This window comes from Oncorhynchus tshawytscha, linkage group LG15 (genome assembly GCF_018296145.1).
Source record: "Oncorhynchus tshawytscha isolate Ot180627B linkage group LG15, Otsh_v2.0, whole genome shotgun sequence".
In the NCBI taxonomy this organism is placed as follows: domain Eukaryota; kingdom Metazoa; phylum Chordata; class Actinopteri; order Salmoniformes; family Salmonidae; genus Oncorhynchus; species Oncorhynchus tshawytscha.
The window spans coordinates 3928903-3953645 of NC_056443.1; the positions used below are offsets into that span (position 1 = coordinate 3928903).

The 24743-nt window shown below is 43.6% G+C and overlaps 2 protein-coding genes across 3 annotated transcripts in view; one reads left to right on the top strand and one right to left on the bottom strand.

Annotated features, from left to right (window-relative positions):
* Positions 1-1733: 1733 nt before the first annotated feature.
* On the bottom strand, positions 1734-11722 carry LOC112267821 (endoplasmic reticulum-Golgi intermediate compartment protein 2). 2 transcript variants are annotated; one of them, XM_024445963.2, is made up of 14 exons: positions 11632-11722; positions 7939-8085; positions 7728-7836; positions 7566-7612; positions 7346-7413; positions 7213-7253; positions 6606-6707; positions 6301-6396; positions 5672-5727; positions 5308-5406; positions 4746-4843; positions 2780-2942; positions 2548-2627; positions 1734-2413 (listed from the first exon to the last, which is right to left on the bottom strand). In XM_024445963.2, the coding sequence occupies exons 2-14, from the start codon at positions 8042-8044 to the stop codon at positions 2342-2344; spliced, it is 1137 nt and encodes a 378-aa protein (XP_024301731.1). In that variant the 5' UTR covers positions 8045-8085; positions 11632-11722; the 3' UTR covers positions 1734-2341. The 2 variants fall into 2 exon arrangements, with proteins under 2 accessions (XP_024301731.1, XP_024301730.1); XM_024445962.2 differs by lacking the exon at positions 11632-11722 and adding an exon at positions 11148-11324.
* Positions 11723-12864: 1142 nt separating this feature from the next.
* The window catches only part of LOC112267822 (lysine-specific demethylase 7B), a 28074-nt gene continuing 16195 nt past the window's right edge, over positions 12865-24743 (top strand). The window contains exons 1-3 of the mRNA XM_024445964.2: positions 12865-13036; positions 23853-23938; positions 24550-24667. Of these exons, the coding sequence (XP_024301732.1) occupies positions 12939-13036; positions 23853-23938; positions 24550-24667 (302 nt within the window). The 5' untranslated portion in view covers positions 12865-12938. The remainder of the gene's footprint in view (positions 13037-23852; positions 23939-24549; positions 24668-24743) is intronic.

Sequence of the window (24743 nt, forward strand, 5' to 3'; positions counted from 1 at the left end):
CCATAGAGCTCCGAGACAGGATTGTGTCAAGGCACAGATCTGGGGAAGGGTACCAAAAGATTTCTGCAGCATTGAAGGTCCCGAAGAACACAGTGGCCTCCATCATAAATGGAAGCAGTTTGGAACCACCAAAACTCTTCCTAGAGCTGGCCGCCCAGCAATCATCACATCTGGAGGAAACCTGGCACCATCCCTACAGTGTTTTTCAGCGGCAGGGACTGGGAGACTAGTCAGCATAGAAGGAAAGATGAATGGAGCAAAGTACAGAGATATCCTTGATGAAAAACCTGCTCCAGAGCACTCAGGACATCAGACTGGGACAAAGGTTCACCTTCCAACAGGGCAACGACCCTTAGGACACAGCCAAGACAATGCAGGAGTGGCTTAGGGACAAGTCTCTGAATGTCCGTGGCCCAGCCAGAGCCCGGACTTGAACCAGATCAAACATCTCTGGAGAGACCTGAAAATAGCTGTGCAGCGACGCTCCCCATCCAACCTGACAGAGCTTGAGAGGACCTGCAGAGAAGAATGGGAGAAATTCCCCAAATACAGATGTGCCAAGCTTGTAGCGTCACACCCAAGAAGACTCAAGGCTGTAATCGCTGCCAAAGGTGCTTCAACAAAGTACTGACTAAAGGGTCTGAATATTTATGTAAATGTGATACTTTGCTAAAATTTCTAAAATCCCTGTTTTTGCTTTCTCATTATGGGGTATTGTGTGTAGATTGAGGGGGGGGGGCATTTTAGAATAAGGCTGTAATGTAACAAAGTGTGGAAAAAGTCAAGGGGTCTGAACACTTTCCAAATGCTCTGTAGATGGTGACAGTATCATATATAAGTGTGGAAGATGTGTAAATAGTTGAAGTTCTATATTATTTTTCTAGACTACCTAAAAGAGTAGTATTCCTGAAGGTTGATTCTGCAGGAGTCTGACTCTACCACAGAACTCCCCAGACTAGATCTGTAGTGTTACTTGTGGCAGACAGCAGTAGTCCAATTTTATTCGTTGATACAGCTATATACAGTATCTATGGTAGAAGTCTTGACTAAATGTACCCCAAATCCTCCCTCTGGAAAAACATGTTTATATGTGAGCCAGTAATGGTGTGCAACAATGGTGACCGTCCTTTCCTAAAGTCAGTAAGGGACTATGAACCAAACGCACGCCAAATACAGAAAATGGCTTTTTCTGTACAATGAAGTTGTACAAAATGTCCTGCTTGTTACGGATCTTGGCATCTGTCATGTTGATAACAAAGCAATGTCTTTGTTATGATACATAGTGGAAGCAGAGCACTGTGGGTAGATCAGAGCTAACTGGGCAATGTTCTGTAAACTGCAACACTTATGACTGTTTATTTTGTTTAATTTTCCTTTTTCAAATGTAATTGGCAAATGTTAAATGACCCTCTATTTCTGCTCTGAAAACACTTTGTTTGGCAAAACATGAATAAACCAAAAGACAACAAATTGGTCAGTGTGCTAATCATTCTGCTTCATACACTGCTGCCTCATGTAGAAAATAGATTTAGCCTACTTCCATGGCTGTGTTTATACAGGCAGCCCAATTCTGATCTTTTTTTCACTAATTGGTCTTTTGAGAGATTGGTCAAAAGACCAATTAGTGCGAAAAACGATCCGAAATGGACTGCCTGTGTAAGCGCAGGCACCATCACCAGAAGATAGTGGGATACCAAACGAGAGATTTAAATGAATGTAAAGTGTACAACATGAAGTGATGAAGTGCACTAAAACACATTTAATAGGACATCTCCCATTGACAGATGTGAAACAGATACTGAACAACAGTGCAAATAGATAGAAATAGAACAAACATGACATGCAAGTTAATAGTATGAATGATAACATAGAAGGATCAGATTTCATTCAGCCTAACTTACAGATGACAACATCCCAATACCTTTACACACTAAGCCTGATAAAACTGGGGAGCTGCTTTCCATTTCCCAGTGTAAAATACATATTTACAGGATATAAATATATTATAATGGTAGTCATATGAGGATACTGTCCAAAACAATAAATAGAACAATTATGATTGTCGGATCCTAATCAGTTTACTCTTATTTGGTTCAAACCAAACTCCCAGCAATCCACATACTTGTGATTGGAGACTTCTCTTCCTGGATTCCCCCACAGGTGAAGGGACAGTAGGTGCACGATCAGCAGCAGGCTCCAGGTCCCATATCCACAAAGCGTCTCACAGTAGGAGTGCTGATCTAGGATCTGTCCATACAATCTTATCTTAAAAGGGCAAAACTGATCCAAGCTCAGCACTCCTACTCGGAGAGCTTTGTGGATATGGGCGCAGGTCACAGGGCTACTCCTGTACGTGGTTGTCCGTCAGGACCGGAGCAGCACAATTGTTCACATGGGGATCTGGGAGAACCACCTGGAAATAGAAAACACGCAGAGGTACAGTGTAAATACACTACTACCAGTGAGACACAGGGAACCTGGTACATGTAAGGATTTACCATCATTTTGTGACATAGTTTTAGTGGCAATAAAGAAGACTGGGCTCACCTCTCTAGGTTTATATGGGCCTAGTTTGAAGCGACAGCAGACTATGTCGAAACAGAAGCCAACAAACCCATGGATCATGCCTGTGGGAGAGAGAAGATCAATGAAGATGTTCAGGGTGCATTTCTCTAACGTGGCACAGTATCAGGCTGGCAAAGCAACTGTGGAATGATTTGTGAGACATGTATGATGTCTGCCCATGACACTGGGTGGTAAGAGTGAGTGTTGTCTGGACCTGTGGTGGAGAAGATACCCCCGATGATGCCACAGAGTCGTACCAGGAACTGCCAGAGGGGCATGTGCTGCTCACTGACCGTCACCATCAGAGAGCTGGTGTCGTACTTCATAAAGATCCCAGACACACCGTGGCTGCCCGCGGCATGGTTGATCACCCGCTCCTAGACCAGACAGTGGGTAGGTAGAGTGGGGTGGGGGTTAATCTCTCCTTTACACACACACACACACACGAGGTCGACCAATTATGATTTTTTTTTCAACGCCGATACCGATTATTGGAGGACCAGAAAAAGCCGATACCGGTTAATAATTGGACGATTTTTATGTATATATTTGTAATAATGACAATTACAACAATACTGAATGAACACTTATATTTAAACTTAATATAATACATAAATACAAGCAATTTAGTCTCAAATAAATAATGAAACATGTTCAATTTGGTTTAAACAATGCAAAAACACAGTGTTGGAGAAGAAAGTAAAAGTGTAATATGTACCATGTAAAAAAGCTTTAGGTTGTAGTTATTATAATGTAAGAAGTTTTAGGTTGTAGTCATTATAGGAATTATAGGACTATTTCGCTCTATACCATTTGTATTTCATATACCTTTGACTTTTGGATGTTCTTATAGGCACTATTGTATTGCCAGCCTAATCTCGGGAGTTGATAGGCTTGAAGTCATAAACATCACAATGCTTGAAGCACAGCTAAGAGCTGCTGGCAAACGCACTAAAGTGCTGTTTGAATGAATGCTTACGAGCCTGTAGCTGCCCACCACCGCTCAGTCAGACTGCTCTATCAAATCATAGACTTAATTATAATATAATAAAACACACCGAAATACGAGCCTTAGGTCATTAATATAGTCAAATCTGGAAACTATCATTTCGAAAACAAAACGTTTATTCTTCAGTGAAATACGGAACCGTTCTGTATTTTATCGAACGGGTGGCAACCCTAAGTCTAAATATTGCTGTGACATTGCACAACGTTCAATGTTATGCATAATTATGTACAATTGTGGCAAATTAATTATGGTCAATGTTAGGAAAAAATGGTTCACAGTTCGCAACGATCCAGGCGGCCCAAACTGTGCTTATACACTGACGCTGCTTCCACTGAACGCAAGAGAAGTGACACAATTTCCCTAGTTAAAATAAATTCATGTTAGCAGGCAATATTAACTAAATATGCAGGTTTTTAAAAAAAAGATATAGTTGTGTATTAATTTTAAGAAAAGCATTGATGTTTATGGTTAGGTACATTGGTGCAACGATTGTGCTTTTTTCACAAATGTGCTTTTTTTAAATCACCCATTTGGCGAAGTAGGCTGTGATTCGATGATAAATTAACAGGCACCGCATTAATTATATGCAACGCAGGACAAGCTAGTTAAAACTAGTAATATCATCAACCAGTTGTAGTTAACTAGTGATTATGTTAAGATTGATTGTTTTTTTATAAGATAAGTCTAATGCTAGCTAGCAATTTACCTTGGCTCCTTGCAGCCTCAAGGTACTTTTGATGCTGCACTCGTGTAACAGGTGGTCAGCTTGCCAGTCTCCTCGTGGATTGCATTGTAATCGGCGTCCAAAAATGCAGATTACCGATTGTTTTGAAATCGGCCCTAATTAAAATCGGACATGCCGATTAATCAGTCGACATCTAACACACACACCTTTCTAGCATCTAGCCTGTGTGTTTGTAAGAGAGAAATCTATGACTGTCTCAGGTTGTGATGTCATACAGCAGAGCTAGAAGTAACTTCTGGCAGCCAGCAGAGGGAGCTGAACGGACTGGATGGATGGATGGATGAGGAGACTGATCCATCATCTGAACCCACTGCAGCATCCTCCATCATGGTTAACATCAAATAGAATTCCTTTCCCCCTGATGGTTAATATGAGGATTTGGGGAAGGCAGGCTGATACTAGATCTGTGCCTAAATCAGGACTTACCCTCTCCGTCACAGAGAACTGGTGTGTGTCTGCCGACACCTTGGACGTGTGCAGTTTGGTAGGAACCACCGTAATGAAATACTGGAACATCTCATTATCTGCAACAACAAGACAAAAAGCAAAGCCTTTAAACCCATCCATCTAGTGACACACTACACAGACTACACAGAAAGGTGAAATAGGGGGCTTCAGTTCTTTCCCCTGGAGAAACTAGGCTGCTTTGAACGGCAAGTGAATGAAAGCAAGACTGCAGTGAATCCAATTCAAATGCATACAAATAGCTACATTTTCTCCCTGCAAACTCATGACGCCATTCTGAGCAGAATAGGCTGGAAGTGTGGATCAGAGCTCATGTACATAATCAGCCTACACACAGTCTGGGATTTGACAGTGTGGCTTATTCACAACACAATATTGTTGCTACAAAGTACCTCAATATACAGTCACTTACAGCTCTACCATTCTGTAGTCATAGCTACACATTGAGTAACAGTTGAATGAGGTTTGATAAGAACATAATGTGTTTACTTCCTGGTCTCGGTGAGGAGGAGCAGTAACTTACGGTTGCTGGTGATTTTCTCTGTCCCGTCCAGAGGGTTGATGATGCCGGGGATCTCTTCTCCGAAAGACACATGGTCTATCCGATGGGAGAAGTTGTACGCTGCAATGCATTGATGAAACCCAGCTCACATTCAGTCAGGTGAAATAGGACAGTGAAAACCTCTATTTGGGAGTGAATCATTCTGAGAAAATAGTTATTTGGCACTGCATTAGAATACATACTGCTCTTATCTATCACTTGAAACATGGAAATGCAGATTAAATGTAAGCAACCAGAGAACAGTACTAATGTTGTCCTTGTCAAAAACAAATAACTTATGCAAATGAGTGTCACCCTTTCCTGGTCAGGCTGGCAGAGAACTTACTGTCATGGCTTACAAAAGCTGCTATATGAGCATGGCCACGAGGATGATGAATAGGCCTGAGAAAGACAGAGGGTTAGAAGCGTGAGGAGCATTTTCATCAAAAATAAATATACTGTGCTCTATAGGTTGAGTGCCCTTTTTCCCATCAGACATATAGACTCATAAATCATTCGCAGCATCAATTTGTGGAGCTTGGAAGCTTCTAACGTATGAGATAAACTCCATGAGCCTCTGAGTCTTTGGCTGTATTACATAGCTTTCCCCCATTACACCCATAAAGAATGATTTACATTCAAAATGCACTATTAAATTAAAAAACGGTTGTTCGGGCCCTGAATGCTGATTGGTTGAAAGCCGTGGTATATCAGACTGTATACCATGGGTATGACAAAACATGACTATTTACTGGTCTAATTACATTGGTAACCAATTTATAATAGCAATAATGCTCCTCGAGGGTTTGTGATATATGGCCAATATACCACGGCTAAGTGCGGTGTCCAGGCACTCCACGTTGCGTTGTGCCTAAGAACAGCCCTTAACCGTGGAATATTGGCCATGTACCACACCTCCTCGGGCCTCGTTGCTTAAATATATCGTGCTTATAGGAAAGTGTATCGGTATCTTACTTTCCCACTGTGATGTGGAAGTTCCCAGCCACTTTGTTGACGTAGACGTGCCCATGTATCCTACAGGCACTTAAGGGCTCGGAGGCGGTGCCCTCTCTGAAGACACACACACATACTATTACCTTTGTAGGAAAACATATCTGTACTTAATGCATTTTCCCATCACCTCAGTAGTGATGAATTTTGCATTTGAGAGCCATACCAACTACTAACCTTGGGGGCCAAGGCGGGGGGGCAAGGCGGGACTACTAACCTTGGGGGCAAGGCGGGACTACTAACCTTGGGGGCAAGGCGGGACTACTAACCTTGGGGGCAAGGCCGTAGGGGCTCCCTTTAGAACACTCTTGTACAAGACCTCCTGTAGAGAATGCTCCTCCCTCAGCCTGTTCTGTATCAGCAACAGGGTCCTAATGAGAGTTGGGAGAGGGAGAAACAGGTTAACTACTCATTTCATACCGGAAGGACGACAAAATACTTTTTATTTTGGAATGTGGTTGAGTGAGATTTTCCAACTATTAACAAAGTGCTTAAAGGGCTAATCTACAATTACTACCTATTTATTTTTACTTTTAAATTCATGATATATAGCCATTGATTATTTAAGAATAAAACATTATAAATGTCTCATGAGCTTAGTTTAACTGTCTAACCCAATCAGAACCCAAAATAGAAGCTTGATTTACTATTTTGTTAATAATTCATTTACTTTTAAAAAACAAACACTGTATAGGCTCAACAAAAAAAAGAACAACTATCATTCTGATCAAATCAAATCAAATCAAATTTGATAGCTCTGTCTATGAATTTGAGAGTGGTTACATTTCTACCCCACCCTCAGCTGTTCACCTACAAAGTGGTGGGGTGATATTTCAACAGTGACATGCACACGTACTAACTGAGTAAACTGCTTACCTGTGCCACAGTTTTTGCTGCGGGGTCAGCTCAAAAATCACCTGAACATTTATACACAGGGAAGAAAATAGATCAGGGTTTAGGATCACCAAAGTCTATTTGTATGTAATAGAAGGCTCAGTGATCTACTCACAGGCTCATACTGAATGCCATTTGATGTTATCATAGTCTCAGCCAGGTCCAGAATGTCTGCACCCACATCTGAAACAGCACACCAACTCAATCTTTAGCTCCAGGGGGTTGTGGGGGAAAGTATACAGTACATCATAACACATTAATTATACCCAAAATATGAAGGCCTACATTTCATGAATGATTCCAATAAATAATGTGTGATAAGGTTGAATACTTACGTTGGCATTTCATGGCAACTGTAATATCTATGTTTATTCTCAATTTACTGTAAATGAAGAAAAACTATTGTCAGATTCCAAGCTAATGTACTGGCAGTAAAACACAGTTCAGTCTTAAATAAGAGCTTATCATGATGAAACAAAATCAACATTTCTATGTACCTTGAAAAATCTTTATCCACTTCGTATTCATACTTCATCCAGGTGTCCCGATACACAAAGAACTCAAAGAAGGCCAGCAGTGCCATGGCAGTGAATGCTATCAGGGACACTATGGATGGGCGAGAGAAGATCATTAGCGACATCATTCAAAGTTGAGGCTATTGAATCAGTATTCAGACATATGTGAGCTGTATTGAGAGTGAAATCTCACCTGTCCCCCCTGTGGCTGTGGTCTCGACATAGCTCTCTGGGACCTTGGGGAAGGCATCCAGCTCCTTAACCAGACTCAGGGCTTTCTTCCTGTACAGACGCCTCATCTTCAGGACCACTCTCCACGTCCTCCCTTCATACACCTAACCTGGGAAAGTGAAATCATACAGAATAGTCCATTATGTTTTGTTTTTATTCTAATCTGTGTACTATAGGAATAAAACAATATGCAGGTTACCACCATCATCGCTGCACACATCGGTCATACCTGGCTAGGCTTGATTGGCAATGTCACTGACACCACATTCTTCCAATCAACGAACTATGTCGTTTTTTTCAAATGAGTTACTACCCACATGTAGTGCTGAACGATTAACCAAAATGGTGGTTATTTTTCAGTTTTTAAATGACTAATTCCTTATTTTTTCTGTGAGCTCAATGTGCACATTGTAGTTTCTCTAGTGAAAAATCAGTTCCAGCCTGAACTGTGCGATGTAGTGGGGAGTTGTAGTTTCCAACAGGCCAATATTTTAGCACATAAAACATGGTAATTAACTACAATGAGCCATAATCAATTTCACATCTACTTGTCAGGTCAATTTATTTATTTTTTTACACCTGCTGAGGGAGCGACAGGAATGCATGACCATTTAAAATATATATATATATATTTTAACCTTCATTTAACCAGGTAGGCTAGCTGAGAACAAGTTCTCATTTACAACTGCGACCTGACCTGGCCAAGATAAAGCAAAGCAGTGTGACACAAACAACAACACAGATTTACACATGGAATAAACAAGCGTACAGTCAATAACACAGTAGAAAAAAAATTAAGTCTTTATACAGTGTGTGCAAATGGCGTGAGGAGGTAAGGCAATAAATAGGCCATAGATGCGAAGTAATTACAATTTAGCAGATTAACACTAGAGTGATAGATGTGGAGATGATGATGTGCAAGTACAAATACTGGAGAGCAAAAGAGCAGAAAAGTAAATAAAAACAATTTGGGGTTGCGGTAGGTAGATTGGATGGGCTATTTACAGATGGGCTATGTACAACTGCTGCGGTCAGTTAGCTGCTAAGATAGCTGATGTTTAAAGTTAGTGAGGGAAATAGAAGTCTCCAGCTTCAGCGATTTTTGCAATTTGTTCCAGTCATTGGCAGCAGAGAACTGGAAGGAAAAGCGGCCAAAGGAGGAATTGGCTTTGGGGGTGACCAGTGAGATATACCTGCTGGAGCACGTGCTACGGGTGCGTGTTGTTATCGTGACCAGTGAGCTGAGATAAGGCGGAGCTTTACCTAGCATAGACTTATAGATGACCTGGAGCCAGTGGGTCTGGCGACGAATATGTAGCGAGGGCCAGCCGACTAGATACATTCATTCATACAGGTCGCAGTGGTGGGTGGTATATGGGGCTTTGGTGACAAAACGGATCGCACTGTGATAGACTACATCCAGTTTGCTGAGTAGAGTGTTGGAGGCTATTTTGTAAATGACATCGCCAAAGTCGGGGATTGGTAGGATTGTCAGTTTTACGAGGGTATGTTTGGCACCGTGAGTGAAGGAGACTTTGTTGCAAAATAGGAAGCAGATTCCAGATTTTATTTTGGATTGGAGATGTTTAATATGAGTCCGGAAGGAGAGTTTACAGTCTAGCCAGACACCTATGCATTTGTAGTTGTCCACATATTCTAAGTCAGAACCGTCAAGAATAGTGATGCTAGTTGGGCGGGTGGGGCAGCGTATGGTTGAAAAGCATGCATTTAGTTTTACTAGCGTTTAAGAGCAGTTGGAGGCCACGGAAGGAGTGTTGTATGGCATTGAAGCTCGTTTGGAGGTTTGTTAACACAGTGTCCAAAGAAGGGCCAGATGTATACAGAATGGTGTCGTCTGCGTAGAGGTGGATCAGGGAATCACCCACAGCAAGAGCGACATCGTTGATATATACAGAGAAAAGAGACAGCCTGAGAATTGAACCCTGTGGTACCCCCATAGAGACTGCCAGAGGTCCGGACAACAGGCCCTCCGATTTGACACACTGAACTCTGAGAAGTAGTTGGTGAACCAGTGGATGCAGTCATTTGAGAAACCACGGCTGTTGAGTCTGCCGATAAGAATACGGTGATTGACAGTCGAAAGCCTTGGCCAGGTCGATGAAGACGGCTGCACAGTACTATCTTTTTTCGATGGCGGTTATGATATCGTTTAGTACCTTGAGCGTGGCTGAGGTGCACCCGTGACCAGCTCAGAAACCGGATTGCACAGCGGAGATGGTACCATGAGGGGATATAGAGTACCACAGTGCGAGTCATAAAACCTCGTGGCCAAACAAGGAAATGTTTCCAATCATTTTCCCAGCATTCACATTTCCCATAGGGGACTTTAGAAACACTTAAAATAATGGCTGTGTTTCGTGTAGGCTTACCCTTGCGTGACGTTTGGTTAACCGTGTAAATCTCTCTAGGACAAGGTCACTTTTGATGGCTAGGTTTTAATGGGTATTATGACACCTCTATTGAGAGCAGCTGTTTCTTGGCCAGGTAGCTCTAGCTGAAAATACATGATCAAAGTGATTGATAGTTGCTATTCAGTAATCATAAAAGTATGCCTTATTTACTTTGAAGAACTACAAAATAGTGATTTTGTCAGACAGCATAGGCAGCAGCTCTATAGGATGAGATGATGACTTGGAATTAAATAAAGTCATCAAATAAGAAAACATGATATAAACAACGGAAATTAATGAATGTCAATATGATGGTTAATAAAAGATAGCAGTCACTACCACCATCATAGTACATTTATTTTTTTATTCTGTGTTATTACTGCATTTAACCCAAATTCGAAACCAAAATCTGTGATTATTTTTTAATAATGAACCGAACTCAAAAAGCATTAATCGCTCAGCACTACGGGCATGAGGAAGTCCTCATCAGTATAATTTTAGCTAGAAAGCAACGGGGGGGTGGGGCACCAAGCCCAATATACATTCGTGTCCGTGGGCACTGGGCAATAACGTTATCTATGCAAAACAACTGAAATAGCCCACCAACGTCAATAGGATATATAGTGTTTCCTTCAATGGCTAGTGATAGTAAACATCGTACAGCCACACAACACCAGCATCACCAACGTAAGCTACAACAAGTTAGCAAAGATGCTCATGGCTGTCTGAGAACCATTCATTCATAATTGTCTCTTCTTACCTTGGTTTCATGCGTCTATACTCCAGTAAATTGATTGCAAAGCAGGTATCAATTCATAACATTATAACGAGTGAAAAAAGACGTTTGTTAGCTTCTAGCGTTCTTCACCGGGTGCTGTCTTGTTTTAGCAACACGACCACCCGCTAGGCGACATGAACTGTCAATGGTCATTTTCCATTAGCGCCACCTGTCGACGAGCTCGCGAATGGCTCTAAATGTGTTGTCATTTTACGCATTGTACACCAGATGGCGCTCGAGCCCGTGAAAATACTCTCACACCGCATTCTTTGTCTTCTTTCAAAGCTTGTTCCCTAAAATGTAGGACATTATTCCAAATGTTGCATCATTTTATTAAGTTCAAAACTATTTTGTATACAGGATGATAACTATTTGTATTACCTTCACCATTTTAGACCTAGGTATATCATGCCTAGTATTTTGCTATTGCACAATAAATTCGTGTGGTAATGTTTTTACAACATACCTTTTACTTAAAACATACACATTAAGTATACATTGCAATTCCGTTTTCCATTTTAACATATTTTCATCCCTTATAATTGGCCTGCTCTGACTGCATGTTGGCACACACACTGCTTCTTCAACTGAAGTAACCCCAGCTGTTTAGACTTTATAATTAATTAAGAGGCATTGTTGGGCTCATGCACAGTTCACATCAGTAGGTTATGAGAATTAGGGCTAGGGTTAGCTAAAATTGTCCCTGACGCAACTATAAAATACCTAACCACAACCAGCCCTGCCATGAGAACAGTCTTGGTTTCCACTAATGCGATTCTGCTCAAATAGACCAATGCAGGCGAAGTGCCCTGCCTGGCTAATGCTTATTCAGACACGCCGACTATGGTAACAACAGCTCATTAAAGCAGCGTGGCTCCCCACAGGGAGCTGTCATGAAACCTCAGGGAACGCCCCAGGCCATATCCACACCATCATGACTGATGGGCTTTGACCTTAACACCCTAAAATCAAGTTGTAGCAAGGCTATTTAAACATCCAAACTCAGTTACACTTACACATGTTAAAATCCGACAATTATTGGCATGTTTATGAAATATCAACTGCTAAATAGCATCATTGTCTCTCCTTAGGAGGGCTTCATAAATGGTTTTCTAGTATAAATACAGTATTAGGCACATGCCAAAGTCAGCAAATAACTGCATGTTTCCATAGGTGCAGTCACAGTGCCGCATGCCCTGCATGCATTAAGCCTACTTGACTATGCAGAGCTGCACAGATGGGTTTATGGGGGGATGGGCACTGTCAGCTCACACAGATCAAACGGGTCGGCAGTCCTATTGCTATTCCCTGCCCACAAAGCACGTAGAGCACGTCAGACACGCTCGGTGAGAAATACCAGGCAGGGAGATCATTTTGTTGTGTTGATCACGCTTCCTGTATTCTGAACCAGGCCATATGAGTCCAAACCAATGGCAGTGCTTTTCCTGCTGAGTGCAGCCTTGGGCACTTTGACCAAGTTGTGTCAGTTTGCATCATATCACTGTTGTTTATAGGTCAATGATCACTGTCGAGTTAAATAAAAATAAAAACTATTTACATCATTCACAATGTTATAAGTATAGGTATTTGCTATTACACTGAGTAACCAGATGGAAATAAATAATTTGGAAATTGACGTCAGAGATAGGCTTGCCCCAATGGCTTTCCCATGCTTTCTTTCGCATATGATCGGGTTTCCCCTCGACTCTTTCCGCGTACCCAACCAAATCCCCGCCCCAATTTATTCCTGCGTTGTTTGGGGACAGTAGGAAGATGGCGGCGGCCCCGCTGTACTGTGTCTGCCGGCAGTCTTACGATGTGAGCCGGTTTATGATCGAATGCGACCTCTGTAACGACTGGTTTCATGGCAGGTATGGAGATGACACATTCCTTGACACATGCAATCGATTTAACCGACTAAACTAACAGCAGGTGCTTGGGAGTAAGCGAGGATTGTCATGCCGTTGTGACTGCTATTTGTGTGTAACGGGGTCTTCGCTGGTCTCACTCTATTGGCACCTCGATCTAGCTAAACTTTACAAAATAGTAAACCGAGCCAGTGTGTTTTATTTCCATTATACATATTGTGAGTTAGTATTTTACTCTACTTATTGGGATATTAATAGTGTGTGTTGGAGGTTTGAACATGATCTTAGCCGACAGCAGTTTATCAAAAGAAATTAGCCTAACGTTACTAGTTTGCTACCGTTAGCTAGCCAGCTAAGCTTGTGTGTGACGAGTTGTCAATCTCAGTGATCAAAGCCAGCCCTTTAAACATTTGGTCTGTTGAAAGAAGCCTATAGGCTTCGCCTATCCAATTGAGTTGAGAACAAACTTGCCTGGTTATCGAGTAAAGGCGTGGGTTCTGATTTGAATCCTTTACTATTGAGTTGGGTTAATGAGTTGGGTTAATGCTAGTCTGCTTAATCAGCCTCTAATATACAATAATTGCGTGTTACAGCCTGATTAATCAGACTATGTTGGTGCATGTGACAGCCTGACCTGACCCTGGACTTTCCTAGTTGAGAATTTAGGCCACGCGCTTTTGTGAATTCGATTGAAATGGAACATCAATCTCTTGCACATTGGTGGCATCACTTCACTAGCCAAGTGACCTCTTGCACGATCAACATTTTTAGGGGTGAACTACACAAATCCTACTATTTGAGTGAGTGACATCGTTTGTTAGTGGCCAAAAACCTAAGGTGAGTGAATATGATTGTTGTTATCTGTGGGCTTTTGATTGACAGCTCGAGGTTGGGGTATTTAAATCCCCCTTTCATCGAAAATGGGCACATGTGTTATACCCCTAGTGGAAGAAAGGAGTATTGAGGAGAAAATTAAAGACAACTAATATGACTACAAGTGTGTGGAAATTGCAAAGCTATTGTGTAACTACACTCTGTAGACTGCCAAGAACTCAACGCCCAGAATGATGGGATGCCTGAGCCAGGGAAGACTCAGTCTGTCATGTGCCAAAAGAAGAGGAACAAACTTTGGCGCTTCCCCATTGACTAATAACACATGTACACACTGCTCTGCTCCAAAACCAGAGGGTTCTCTACCATTCTTTCCCATCAGGCTCGCCAGAAGGAAGTGGCATGCCTCTGGCTGTGGATGGTATGCAAACGTAGTGGAAAACAGAAGCTGCCATGCCTGCACCGGAATCCTGGTGCCCGCTTGTCAGCACACCACCATACTTCCCCAAGTGAGCCGGGGTTGTGTCTACCTGCCTGGCCGGGAGGGCATCTATTTTCTCTCACCAGTGACTGAACCCTGGATGCACCAGTATGGCTTACGGCTCACAAACGGAACTAGGCAGAGGAGCCAACCAGAGTGTTCTGGGTTGTTTATAAGGTGTAGACTATGGACCAGGTAGGGGGCAGAAGACAGAAAGAATGCCCTGATAGTTTCCTAATGGCCTAACACACTGTACACTACAGGCATGTGCATAGGGTCTGTGCAGTAAAAGAGCCACACATCCCTGAGCAGGCCTGTGCTGCGGATGCTTCTGCTGAGACTATGGAGATGGCACTCTGCTGAGACATTGCATTACGAACGACAACAAACCCCGTGTGGCGTCAGTGGCTCACGTTGCAGCCCACAGACCTGCGTCTCTCTCCAGGCTGCGTGGGTGTGACTCCCAGTTCATGTCTGGTTCTGGTAGAGTGTGTGGTAGTGGTGAGACAGCAGAGACTGGATGGGACACAGGGGAATGATTGATGGTCGCTCCACAGAGGCAGCTTCAATGTACCATCCAACATTATGTGCTACACTCTCAGCCAGGGGAAAAGACTGAAGAGAGATGGATGCTCTCCCCCTGTCCTCCTCCTTAATGTTGTGAGAGAATTTGAATTTGTGGGAGAGCTTGTTTTTAGTGTGTGTGACTCAGACCTCAGATGATGGTTAGTGTCATGTTTACATTCATTAGTGGGACTCTGTGGGGTCTTTGTCTGTGGGGTCTTTGTCTCTGGGGTATGCCAATGACATTACTCTCAGATTGATCAATGCTGATTAGGAGGTCCACAGCATCATGTATTGATTTCCAGTCGCTTAGAGTCACGGTATATTAGTTGGTTCGCTTATGATGATGAAGCAAGGGTGAACTTGGCTTCCGACTTATTCTGCAGCTGATGGGGAGAATGGACCAATGTTTTGATCTCTTGGAAATACAATGAGGAGGTGAAAGTAGGATTTTACTAAGGATAACCACACTTAGCTGATTGCATTCCTTTTATCACTCTGACAGAAACCCTCTGAAAAGTAGCATGGCAAGTTGCATCACTGCCTGATTGACATCTACTTTGCCTACATATCATGATTGAATATTAGAAGAGTCAGCTCTGCTGCACTAAGGACCAATCCAGTTTGTCAGCCAATGTAATCATGCGTTGACAGTAGAGGTTGACCGATTATGATTTTTCAACACCGATACCGATTATTGGAGGACCCCAAAAAAAAGCCGATGCCAATTTAAAAAAAATATATATAAAAAAATGTCTTTGTAATAATGACAATTACAACAATACTGAATGAACACTTATTTTAACTTAATATAATATATCAATAAAATCAATTTAGCCTCAAATAAATAATGAAACATGTCCAATTTGGTTTAAATAATGCAAAAACAAAGTGTTGGAGAAGAAAGTAACAGTGCAATATGTGCCATGTAAGAAAGCTAACATTTCAGTTCCTTGCTCAGAACATGAGAACATATGAAAGCAGGTGGTTCCTTTTAACATGAGTCTTCAATATTCCCAGGTAAGAAGTTTTAGGTTGTAGTTATTATAGGACTATTTCTCTCTATACCATTTGTATTTCATTAACCTTTGACTATTGGATGTTCTTATAGGCACTTTAGTATTGCCAGTCTAACATAGCTTCCGTCCCTCTCCTCGTTCCTCCCTGGGCTCAAACCAGGAACACATCGACAACAGCCACCCTCGAAGCAGCGTTACCCATGCAGAGCAAGGGGAACAACCACTCCAAGTCTCAGAGCGAGTGACGTTTGAAACGCTATTAACGCGCACCTCGCTAACTAGCTAGCCATTTCACATCGGTTACACCAGCCTAATCTCGGGAGTTGATAGGCTTGAAGTCATAAACAGCGCAATGCTTGAAGCATTGCAAAGAGCTGCTGGCAAAACGCACAAAAGTGCTGTTTGAATGAATGCTTACGAGCCTGCTGCTGCCTACCACCGCTCAGTCAGACTGCTCTGACAAATAATAGACTTAGTTATAACATAATCAACACACAGAAATACGAGCCTTAGGTCATTATGGTCGAATCCGGAAACTATCATCTTGAAAACAAGATGTTTATTCTTTCAGTGAAATACGGAACCATTCCGTATTTTATCTAACGGGTTACATTGCACAACGTTCAATGTTATGTCATAATTACGTAAAACTCTGGCAAATTAGGTGGCCCAAACTGTTGCATATACACTGAGACCCATAGAGATGGAGAACTCATCATGGATATAACCCATTTTAGCATGGACTTTGCCATTGAGGTCTTCCACCATTTTAAAGTAGTCAACTGGGTGTGGATTCCTATGAGTTGGGTGCAATCAGCCAATGAAGAAGAAGAAAGCCTCAATGGTGCTGCCCATGCTGTTACAGATTCTTTAATGGCACAGATAAAAAGATGAGTCCTCAATCTATCTCTGTGGTTTGACCTCATGCTGCTAGACTGGTGTCTGCCCACCATTGGCAGGGGGCTAGCATTGTTTCTGGGAGAGTGGTGAGACAGTGACAGACACACACAGACCCATATTGGGCTTTATTTCCCCCAGGGCTGATGTCACTTGATTTATTACTATACACTAAATACCAAAGTTTTGTCTTCCACACAGCTCTTAAATGAAGTCAGATGTATAGTTTTGTTGTCTTCGATGGGGCAGCCTCAGTAGTTTTTAAAGAGTGAGATTGATTTAGTGACACAAGTTGCATCATCAACACTCCCCAGCCCTCCAGTTTCCAAGTGACTCCCCCAACCCATCATAGCTGCGCAAAGGAAGAAACCGCATCAGTCTGGTGGCACAGTGCCCTGCTTCCCCCTCGTGCCGGCCCGCGCTGCGCGGGTGTTACACAAGATGACCAGGCAGAGGAGGTGTAGGAGGTCAGCTTGGCTCGGCTCAATCCCACAGCCACACGCTCACTCTGTTGCGCTCGCTCTAGAATGTCCTAACCCGACAGACCGGCAGGAGAATTCATGTCAGGCCCGGGGTGACGTAATTGGCGCGGTGACTCATTCTAGTCTCCCCAGCTAGGCCATTGAGTAACCTCTGGACTCCGGAGCCAAGATTCCAGCCCACTGCTGCATTGTAGCTCATCTTGCCTGCTGATGTAGGAAGTGAGTGGAGGTGGACTGTGGAGGTGGACTGTGGAGGTGGACTGTGGAGGTGGACTGTGGAGGTGGACTGTGGAGGTGGACTGTGGAGGTGGACTGTGGAGACCACTCTGTAGGGTTAGGATACTGAAGGAGTTTATAGCGTTGTATCTTCTATAAATGTGGCCCTGAGTTTTTTCCGATGACCTGACCAGGAAAAATTCAGACTGCTGTGCCACTCGGGAGACCAGTAAGGCACTGCATCGCAGTGCTAGAGGCTTTACTATAGATCCGGGTTCAATCCTGGGCTGTATCGCAGCTGGCCCAGACCAGGAGACCCATGATACGGCGCACAATTGTCCGGGTTAGGGGAGGGTTTGGCCGGCCGGCCGGGATATCCTTGTCCCATCGCGCTCTAGCGATTCCTGTGGTCGGCCGGGCACATACACGCTGACACAGTCGCCAGTTGGACAGTGTTTCCTCTGACACATTGGTGCGGCTGGCTTCCGGGTTAAGCGAGCTGTGTGTCAAGAAGCAGTGCGGCTTGGCAGGGTCGTGTTTCGGAGGACGCATGGCTCTCGACGTTCAACCACTCCTGAGTCCGTACGGGAGTTGCAGCGATGGGACAAGACTGTAACTACCAATTGGATACCATGAAAAAGGGGTAAAAAGTACCCAAGAAATGTTACAATAAAAAAAATATATTACACTTATCCCTACCTAAAATCAGGCATAGTCTGATAGCTGCTGTCTTATAAATATTCTGCTGAACAACAACACCATTGCTAAGGAGACTTAACAAGCAACAACACACCACCAGAGAAAGTTCAAGTGTGACGCTGTTTCCTGCTGGCCTTTGTTTCCCTTTACAATTTCCTGCAATTTCCACTCTGATCAGCGCTGATAGTGGCTGGTGAGAACTGTGTCCACTCCTAGACAGGCCCTCTGTGAAAATAGTATCATTATCTGCTATTGAAACCTTTACTACGTCCTCACACAGCTCCTAGCCTCCAGGCTAACCCCAGGACCCTGAGGGAGGGAGCTGGAACTTTAATGGCTGTCATTTACCGCCCTAAGCAAGTCCCCCAGTGTTTTCTGTTTTCACACTGAAAGGAATTTCACTGTTTGTCACTCCCAACTTCAGAGAGCTCATTTAGATTTACCCACTGAAGACCAGTCACAGAGCAGGGATATTTGAATGAGAGGAAGACTGCAGAGCGGGAAAAAGGCGGAATTGCGTAAAGTTCATAGAGTTGTTTGCCATCTTCATGAACTCTCAAGCCTCTTAAACTAGCTATTAAAGAAACTCAGTTTGTTTGTATTTTTACAAGAGAACAGATTGTCACTATGAAGAAATAGTCCCTTTGTGTTTTCTGCTACATAATATCCATGTCAGAGCAGCAAAAGATATTAGTCCACATCTGTCTCTTTATGCTCTTGTCAGCTGAAACTAAAGTTTAGCTTAGACGATGTATCTTTTTGTTTACTTGAGAAGAAGCTCTTTTAAAAGTGCTGTCTTAGATTCCTCCCATACCCCAGTGACACAAATGTTGCCTGCTGTTTTTCTCCCCCTTTCCATGCATCGGTGGACATCCACGCATAATGGCAACACTCAGAGCCTATTCACAGGATTCTGTGTGTTATTCAGCGTTCTCTTATGGAACAGAGCGTTGGTATGCACCAGAGGAATGTGTGTGTTGCTGCCTGTGGTCTGGCTGTTGTGGGGCGGTCGGGGGTTTGGTGGTGTAGGGGTTTGAGTGACGTCGACACTGTTGCAGTTCTGTGTGATACTGAGACAAACACATGGTTGAGCTATTGGGAAAGGTCTGGCCCAGAGTGGTCTAGAGGTTATTGTTAGGGCCCAGGGAAAATCTCCTTGCCCTAACTAACTAATTCCTTGCCCGAATGCCACTGTCCCCCAGACAAGTAAAACCGATCGCCTCCCAACTTCAAGGTTGCTTGACTTTTCGTACCTCTTTAAAAAAAATGAGGGAGCAAAAGGTCACCGGAGGTCGTCTTCCACGTACACTACCCTGTAGTGTTTCTGGCTCTGTGTTTACCTCTAACCTCTCCCTGCTCCTCGTATACAACACCACTCTGTAGTGTTTCTGGCTCTGTGTTTACCTCTAACCTCTCCCTGCTCCTCGTATACAACACCACTCTGTAGTGTTTCTGGCTCTGTGTTTACCTCTAACCTCTCCCTGCTCCTCATATACAACACCACTCTGTAGTGTTTCTGGCTCTGTGTTTACCTCTAACCTCTCCCTGCTCCTCATATACAACACCACTCTGTAGTGTTTCTGGCTCTGTGTTTACCTCTAACCTCTCCCTGCTCCTCGTATACATCACCACTCTGTAGTGTTTCTGGCTCTGTGTTTACCTCTAACCCTCCCTGCTCCTCATATACATCACCACTCTGTAGTGTTTCTGGCTCTGTGTTTACCTCTAACCTCTCCCTGCTCCTCATATACAACACCACTCTGTAGTGTTTCTGGCTCTGTGTTTACCTCTAACCTCTCCCTGCTCCTCATATACATCACCACTCTGTAGTGTTTCTGGCTCTGTGTTTACCTCTAACCTCTCCCTGCTCCTCATATACATCACCACTCTGTAGTGTTTCTGGCTCTGTGTTTACCTCTAACCTCTCCCTGCTCCTCATATACATCACCACTCTGTAGTGTTTCTGGCTCTGTGTTTACCTCTAACCTCTCCCTGCTCCTCGTATACAACACCACTCTGTAGTGTTTCTGGCTCTGTGTTTACCTCTAACCCCTCCCTACTCCTCGTATACAACACCACTCTGTAGTGTTTCTGGCTCTGTGTTTACCTCTAACCCCTCCCTGCTCCTCGTATACAACACCACTCTGTAGTGTTTCTGGCTCTGTGTTTACCTCTAACCTCTCCCTGCTCCTCATATACATCACCACTCTGTAGTGTTTCTGGCTCTGTGTTTACCTCTAACCCCTCCCTGCTCCTCATATACATCACCACTCTGTAGTGTTTCTGGCTCTGTGTTTACCTCTAACCTCTCCCTGCTCCTCATATACAACACCACTCTGTAGTGTTTCTGGCTCTGTGTTTACCTCTAACCCCTCCCTGCTCCTCATATACATCACCACTCTGTAGTGTTTCTGGCTCTGTGTTTACCTCTAACCCCTCCCTGCTCCTCATATACATCACCACTCTGTAGTGTTTCTGGCTCTGTGTTTACCTCTAACCCCTCCCTGCTCCTCATATACATCACCACTCTGTAGTGTTTCTGGCTCTGTGTTTACCTCTAACCTCTCCCTGCTCCTCATATACAACACCACTCTGTAGTGTTTCTGGCTCTGTGTTTACCTCTAACCTCTCCCTGCTCCTCATATACAACACCACTCTGTAGTGTTTCTGGCTCTGTGTTTACCTCTAACCTCTCCCTGCTCCTCATATACAACACCACTCTGTAGTGTTTCTGGCTCTGTGTTTACCTCTAACCTCTCCCTGCTCCTCGTATACATCACCACTCTGTAGTGTTTCTGGCTCTGTGTTTACCTCTAACCTCTCCCTGCTCCTCGTATACAACACCACTCTGTAGTGTTTCTGGCTCTGTGTTTACCTCTAACCCTCCCTGCTCCTCATATACAACACCACTCTGTAGTGTTTCTGGCTCTGTGTTTACCTCTAACCTCTCCCTGCTCCTCATATACAACACCACTCTGTAGTGTTTCTGGCTCTGTGTTTACCTCTAACCTCTCCCTGCTCCTCATATACAACACCACTCTGTAGTGTTTCTGGCTCTGTGTTTACCTCTAACCTCTCCCTGCTCCTCGTATACAACACCACTCTGTAGTGTTTCTGGCTCTGTGTTTACCTCTAACCTCTCCCTGCTCCTCGTATACAACACCACTCTGTAGTGTTTCTGGCTCTGTGTTTACCTCTAACCTCTCCCTGCTCCTCGTATACAACACCACTCTGTAGTGTTTCTGGCTCTGTGTTTACCTCTAACCTCTCCCTGCTCCTCGTATACAACACCACTCTGTAGTGTTTCTGGCTCTGTGTTTACCTCTAACCTCTCCCTGCTCCTCATATACAACACCACTCTGTAGTGTTTCTGGCTCTGTGTTTACCTCTAACCCCTCCCTGCTCCTCGTATACAACACCACTCTGTAGTGTTTCTGGCTCTGTGTTTACCTCTTACCTCTCTTTGGCCTCTCTCTGCTCCTCCTATACATCACTATCCACAGCCACACAGACTGTCAGAACAGGGTGTCAGTTTAGCAAAACCATGATATATTTTCTGTCTCGTAAGTCTCAAGTCTGGCCCAACGGATGACCCAGTGAGAGAAACTTGTATGTGACCCCTTTTCCCAAAGGCTTTAAATCATGTAAGTAGGAGTGCCCCCCCATACAAAGTCAAGTATTTCATGCACCTTTTGTGTACAAAACTCTCTCAATCCCTCAAACTCTCCAGAGCATGGGCCCTGAAACCATGGATGGAGATATCAGTGAGAGAGAGCCTGTTTCCACAACAGCTTCTCTGGCGTTATGATCCTGGAGAGAACAGTTTCCTGTCCCGTCAGTTGATTTATTGGATCTGAAAGTGAAAACACCATGGTGCTAGCCTGGTCCCAGATTGGTTTGTAGTGACTTGCCAACCTCTATGATCAATGTGATGCCAAATATTGGGACCAGGCTATCATGGTCCTGTCTGTCTCTAACAGTTGAAGTCGGATGTTTACATACACTTAGGTTGGAGTCATTAAAACATGTTTTTCCACCACTCCACAAAATTCTTGTTAACAAACTATAGTTTTGGCAAGTCGGTTAGGACATCTACTTTGTGCATGACACCAAGTCATTTTTCCAACAATTGTTTACAGACAGATTATTTCACTTATAATTCACTGTATCACAATTCCAGTGGGTCAGATGTTTACATACACTAAGTTGACTGTGCCTTTTAAACAGCATGGAAAATTCCAGAAAATTATGTCAAAGCTTCTGATAGACTAATTGACATCATTCGAGTCAATTGGAGGTGTACCTGTGAATGTATTTCAAGGCCTACCTTCAAACTCAGTGCCTCTTTGCTTGACATCATGGGAAAATCAAAATAAATCAGCCAAGACCTCAGAAAAAACATTGTAGGCCTCCACAAGTATGGTTCATCCTTGGGAGCAATTTCCAAACTCCTGAAGGTACCACGTTCATCTGTACAAACAATAGTACGCAAGTATAAACACCATGGGACCACGCAGCCGTCATACCGCTCAGGAAGGAGACGTGTTCTGTCTCCTAGAGATGAACGTACTTTGGTGCAAAAAGTGCAAATCAATCCTAGAACAACAGCAAAAGACCTTGTGAAGATGCTGGAGAAAACTGGTACAAAAGTATCTATATCCACAGTAAAACGAGTCCTATATCGACAACCTGAAAGGTGACTCGGCAAGGAAGAAGCCACTGCTCCAAAACCGCCATTAAAAAAGCCAGATGACGGTTTTGCAACTGCACATGGGGACATAGATCGTACTTTTTGGAGAAATGTCCTCCGGTCTGATGAAACAAAAACCGAACTGTTTGGCCATAATGGCCATTGTTATGTTTGGAGGAAAAAGGGGGAGGCTTGCAAGCTGAAGAACACCATCCCAACCGTGAAGCACGGGGGTGGCAACATCATGTTGTGGGGGTGCTTTGTTGCAGGAGGGACTGGTGCACTTCACAAAATAGATGGCATCATGAGGCAGGAAAATTATGTGGATATTTTGAAGCAACATCTCAAGACATCAGTTAGGAAGTTAAAGCTTGGTTGCAAATGGACATTTCCAAATGGAAACTACTTCCAAAGTTGAGGAAAAATGGCTTACGGACAACAACGTCAAGGTATTGGAGTGGCCATCACAAAGCCCTGACCTCAATCTGATAGAAAATTTGTGGGCAGAACTGAAAAAGCCTTTACAAGCAAAGAGGCCTACAAACCTGACTCAGTTACACCAGCTCTGTCAGGAGGAATGGGCCAAAATTCACCCAACTTATTGTGGGAAGCTTCTGGAAGGCTACCTGAAATGTTTGACCCAAGTGAAACAATTTATAGGCAATGCTACCAAATACTAATTGAGTGGATGTAAACTTCTGACCCACTGGGAATGTGATGAAAAAAAATTAAAGTTGAAATAAATAATTCTCTCCTATTATTCTGACATTTCACATTGAAATAAAGTTGTGATCCTAACTGACCTAAAACAGGGATTTTTTTTAACTAGGATTAAATGTCAGGAATTGTGAAACTGAGTTTGAATGTATTTAAGGTGTAAACTTCCAACTTCAATTGTGTATATACTGACAGTAATGTGATGTCTCCTGTCTCCCCACAGCTGTGTCCAGGTGGAGGAGCACCATGCGGTGGATATTGACGTTTACCACTGTCCTAACTGTGAACCCCAACACGGACCCTCCTTGAGTCAGTATTCCAGTCTGTTTTTGTGTGTGTCGCTGTCTGTCCATCCTGTCTTTTTCTGTCTTCTCTTCCTCAGTCGGCCTCTCTCCATCTCTTTTCTCTCCTATCTGTTATACTACCATCTCTCTTTATCTCTCTCCCGCGCTCTCTTATCTCTCTCTCCCGCGCTCTCTCTTTATCTCTCTCTCTTTGTTTCTGTCCCCCGTGCCTGTTCACTCTTCCTCTTTTTTTCCATCCCTCCCCCTCTCTCTCCCTTCATGGCTGATGGACTGTCCCCAGGAGAGCAGCATAGTCTCCAGTCTGATTTAGAGGAGCCTGACCCCTGAGAGCCCGGGGCCAGACATTAACAGGCTAATTGAATGGAGCTGTAATCTTTTGACTTAAATGGGTCCTAGCCCTCACCTTGGCCTCTGTGCTTGGGGATGAACGGGGAAAATATATTATCAAGACTAATGACTATCCATAATTCACAAGGCTCCGTTGGTTTAAGGGAAGAAAATTGAATACAGTAATAATTTGTCTCAGGTCTGTCACTGGCTATAGTGATCGTTTTCATGGCCAGTGACTGCTGTGGCGTTTTGTGAGTCTGTTGTTCTGCGTTTCTCCTCTTGCAGTGAAAAAGCGCAACAACTGGCACAGGCATGACTACACCGAGCAGGACGATGGCACCAAACCAGTGCAGGCTGGCACCTCTGTGTTTGTCAAGGAGCTCCAGAACAGGACCTTTGCCAGGTAGGAGCCCAGAACACCTACCACCAAGGACTCTGATGCCAAGCTAGACCCACTCTCACACCTGCACAGAAAACGC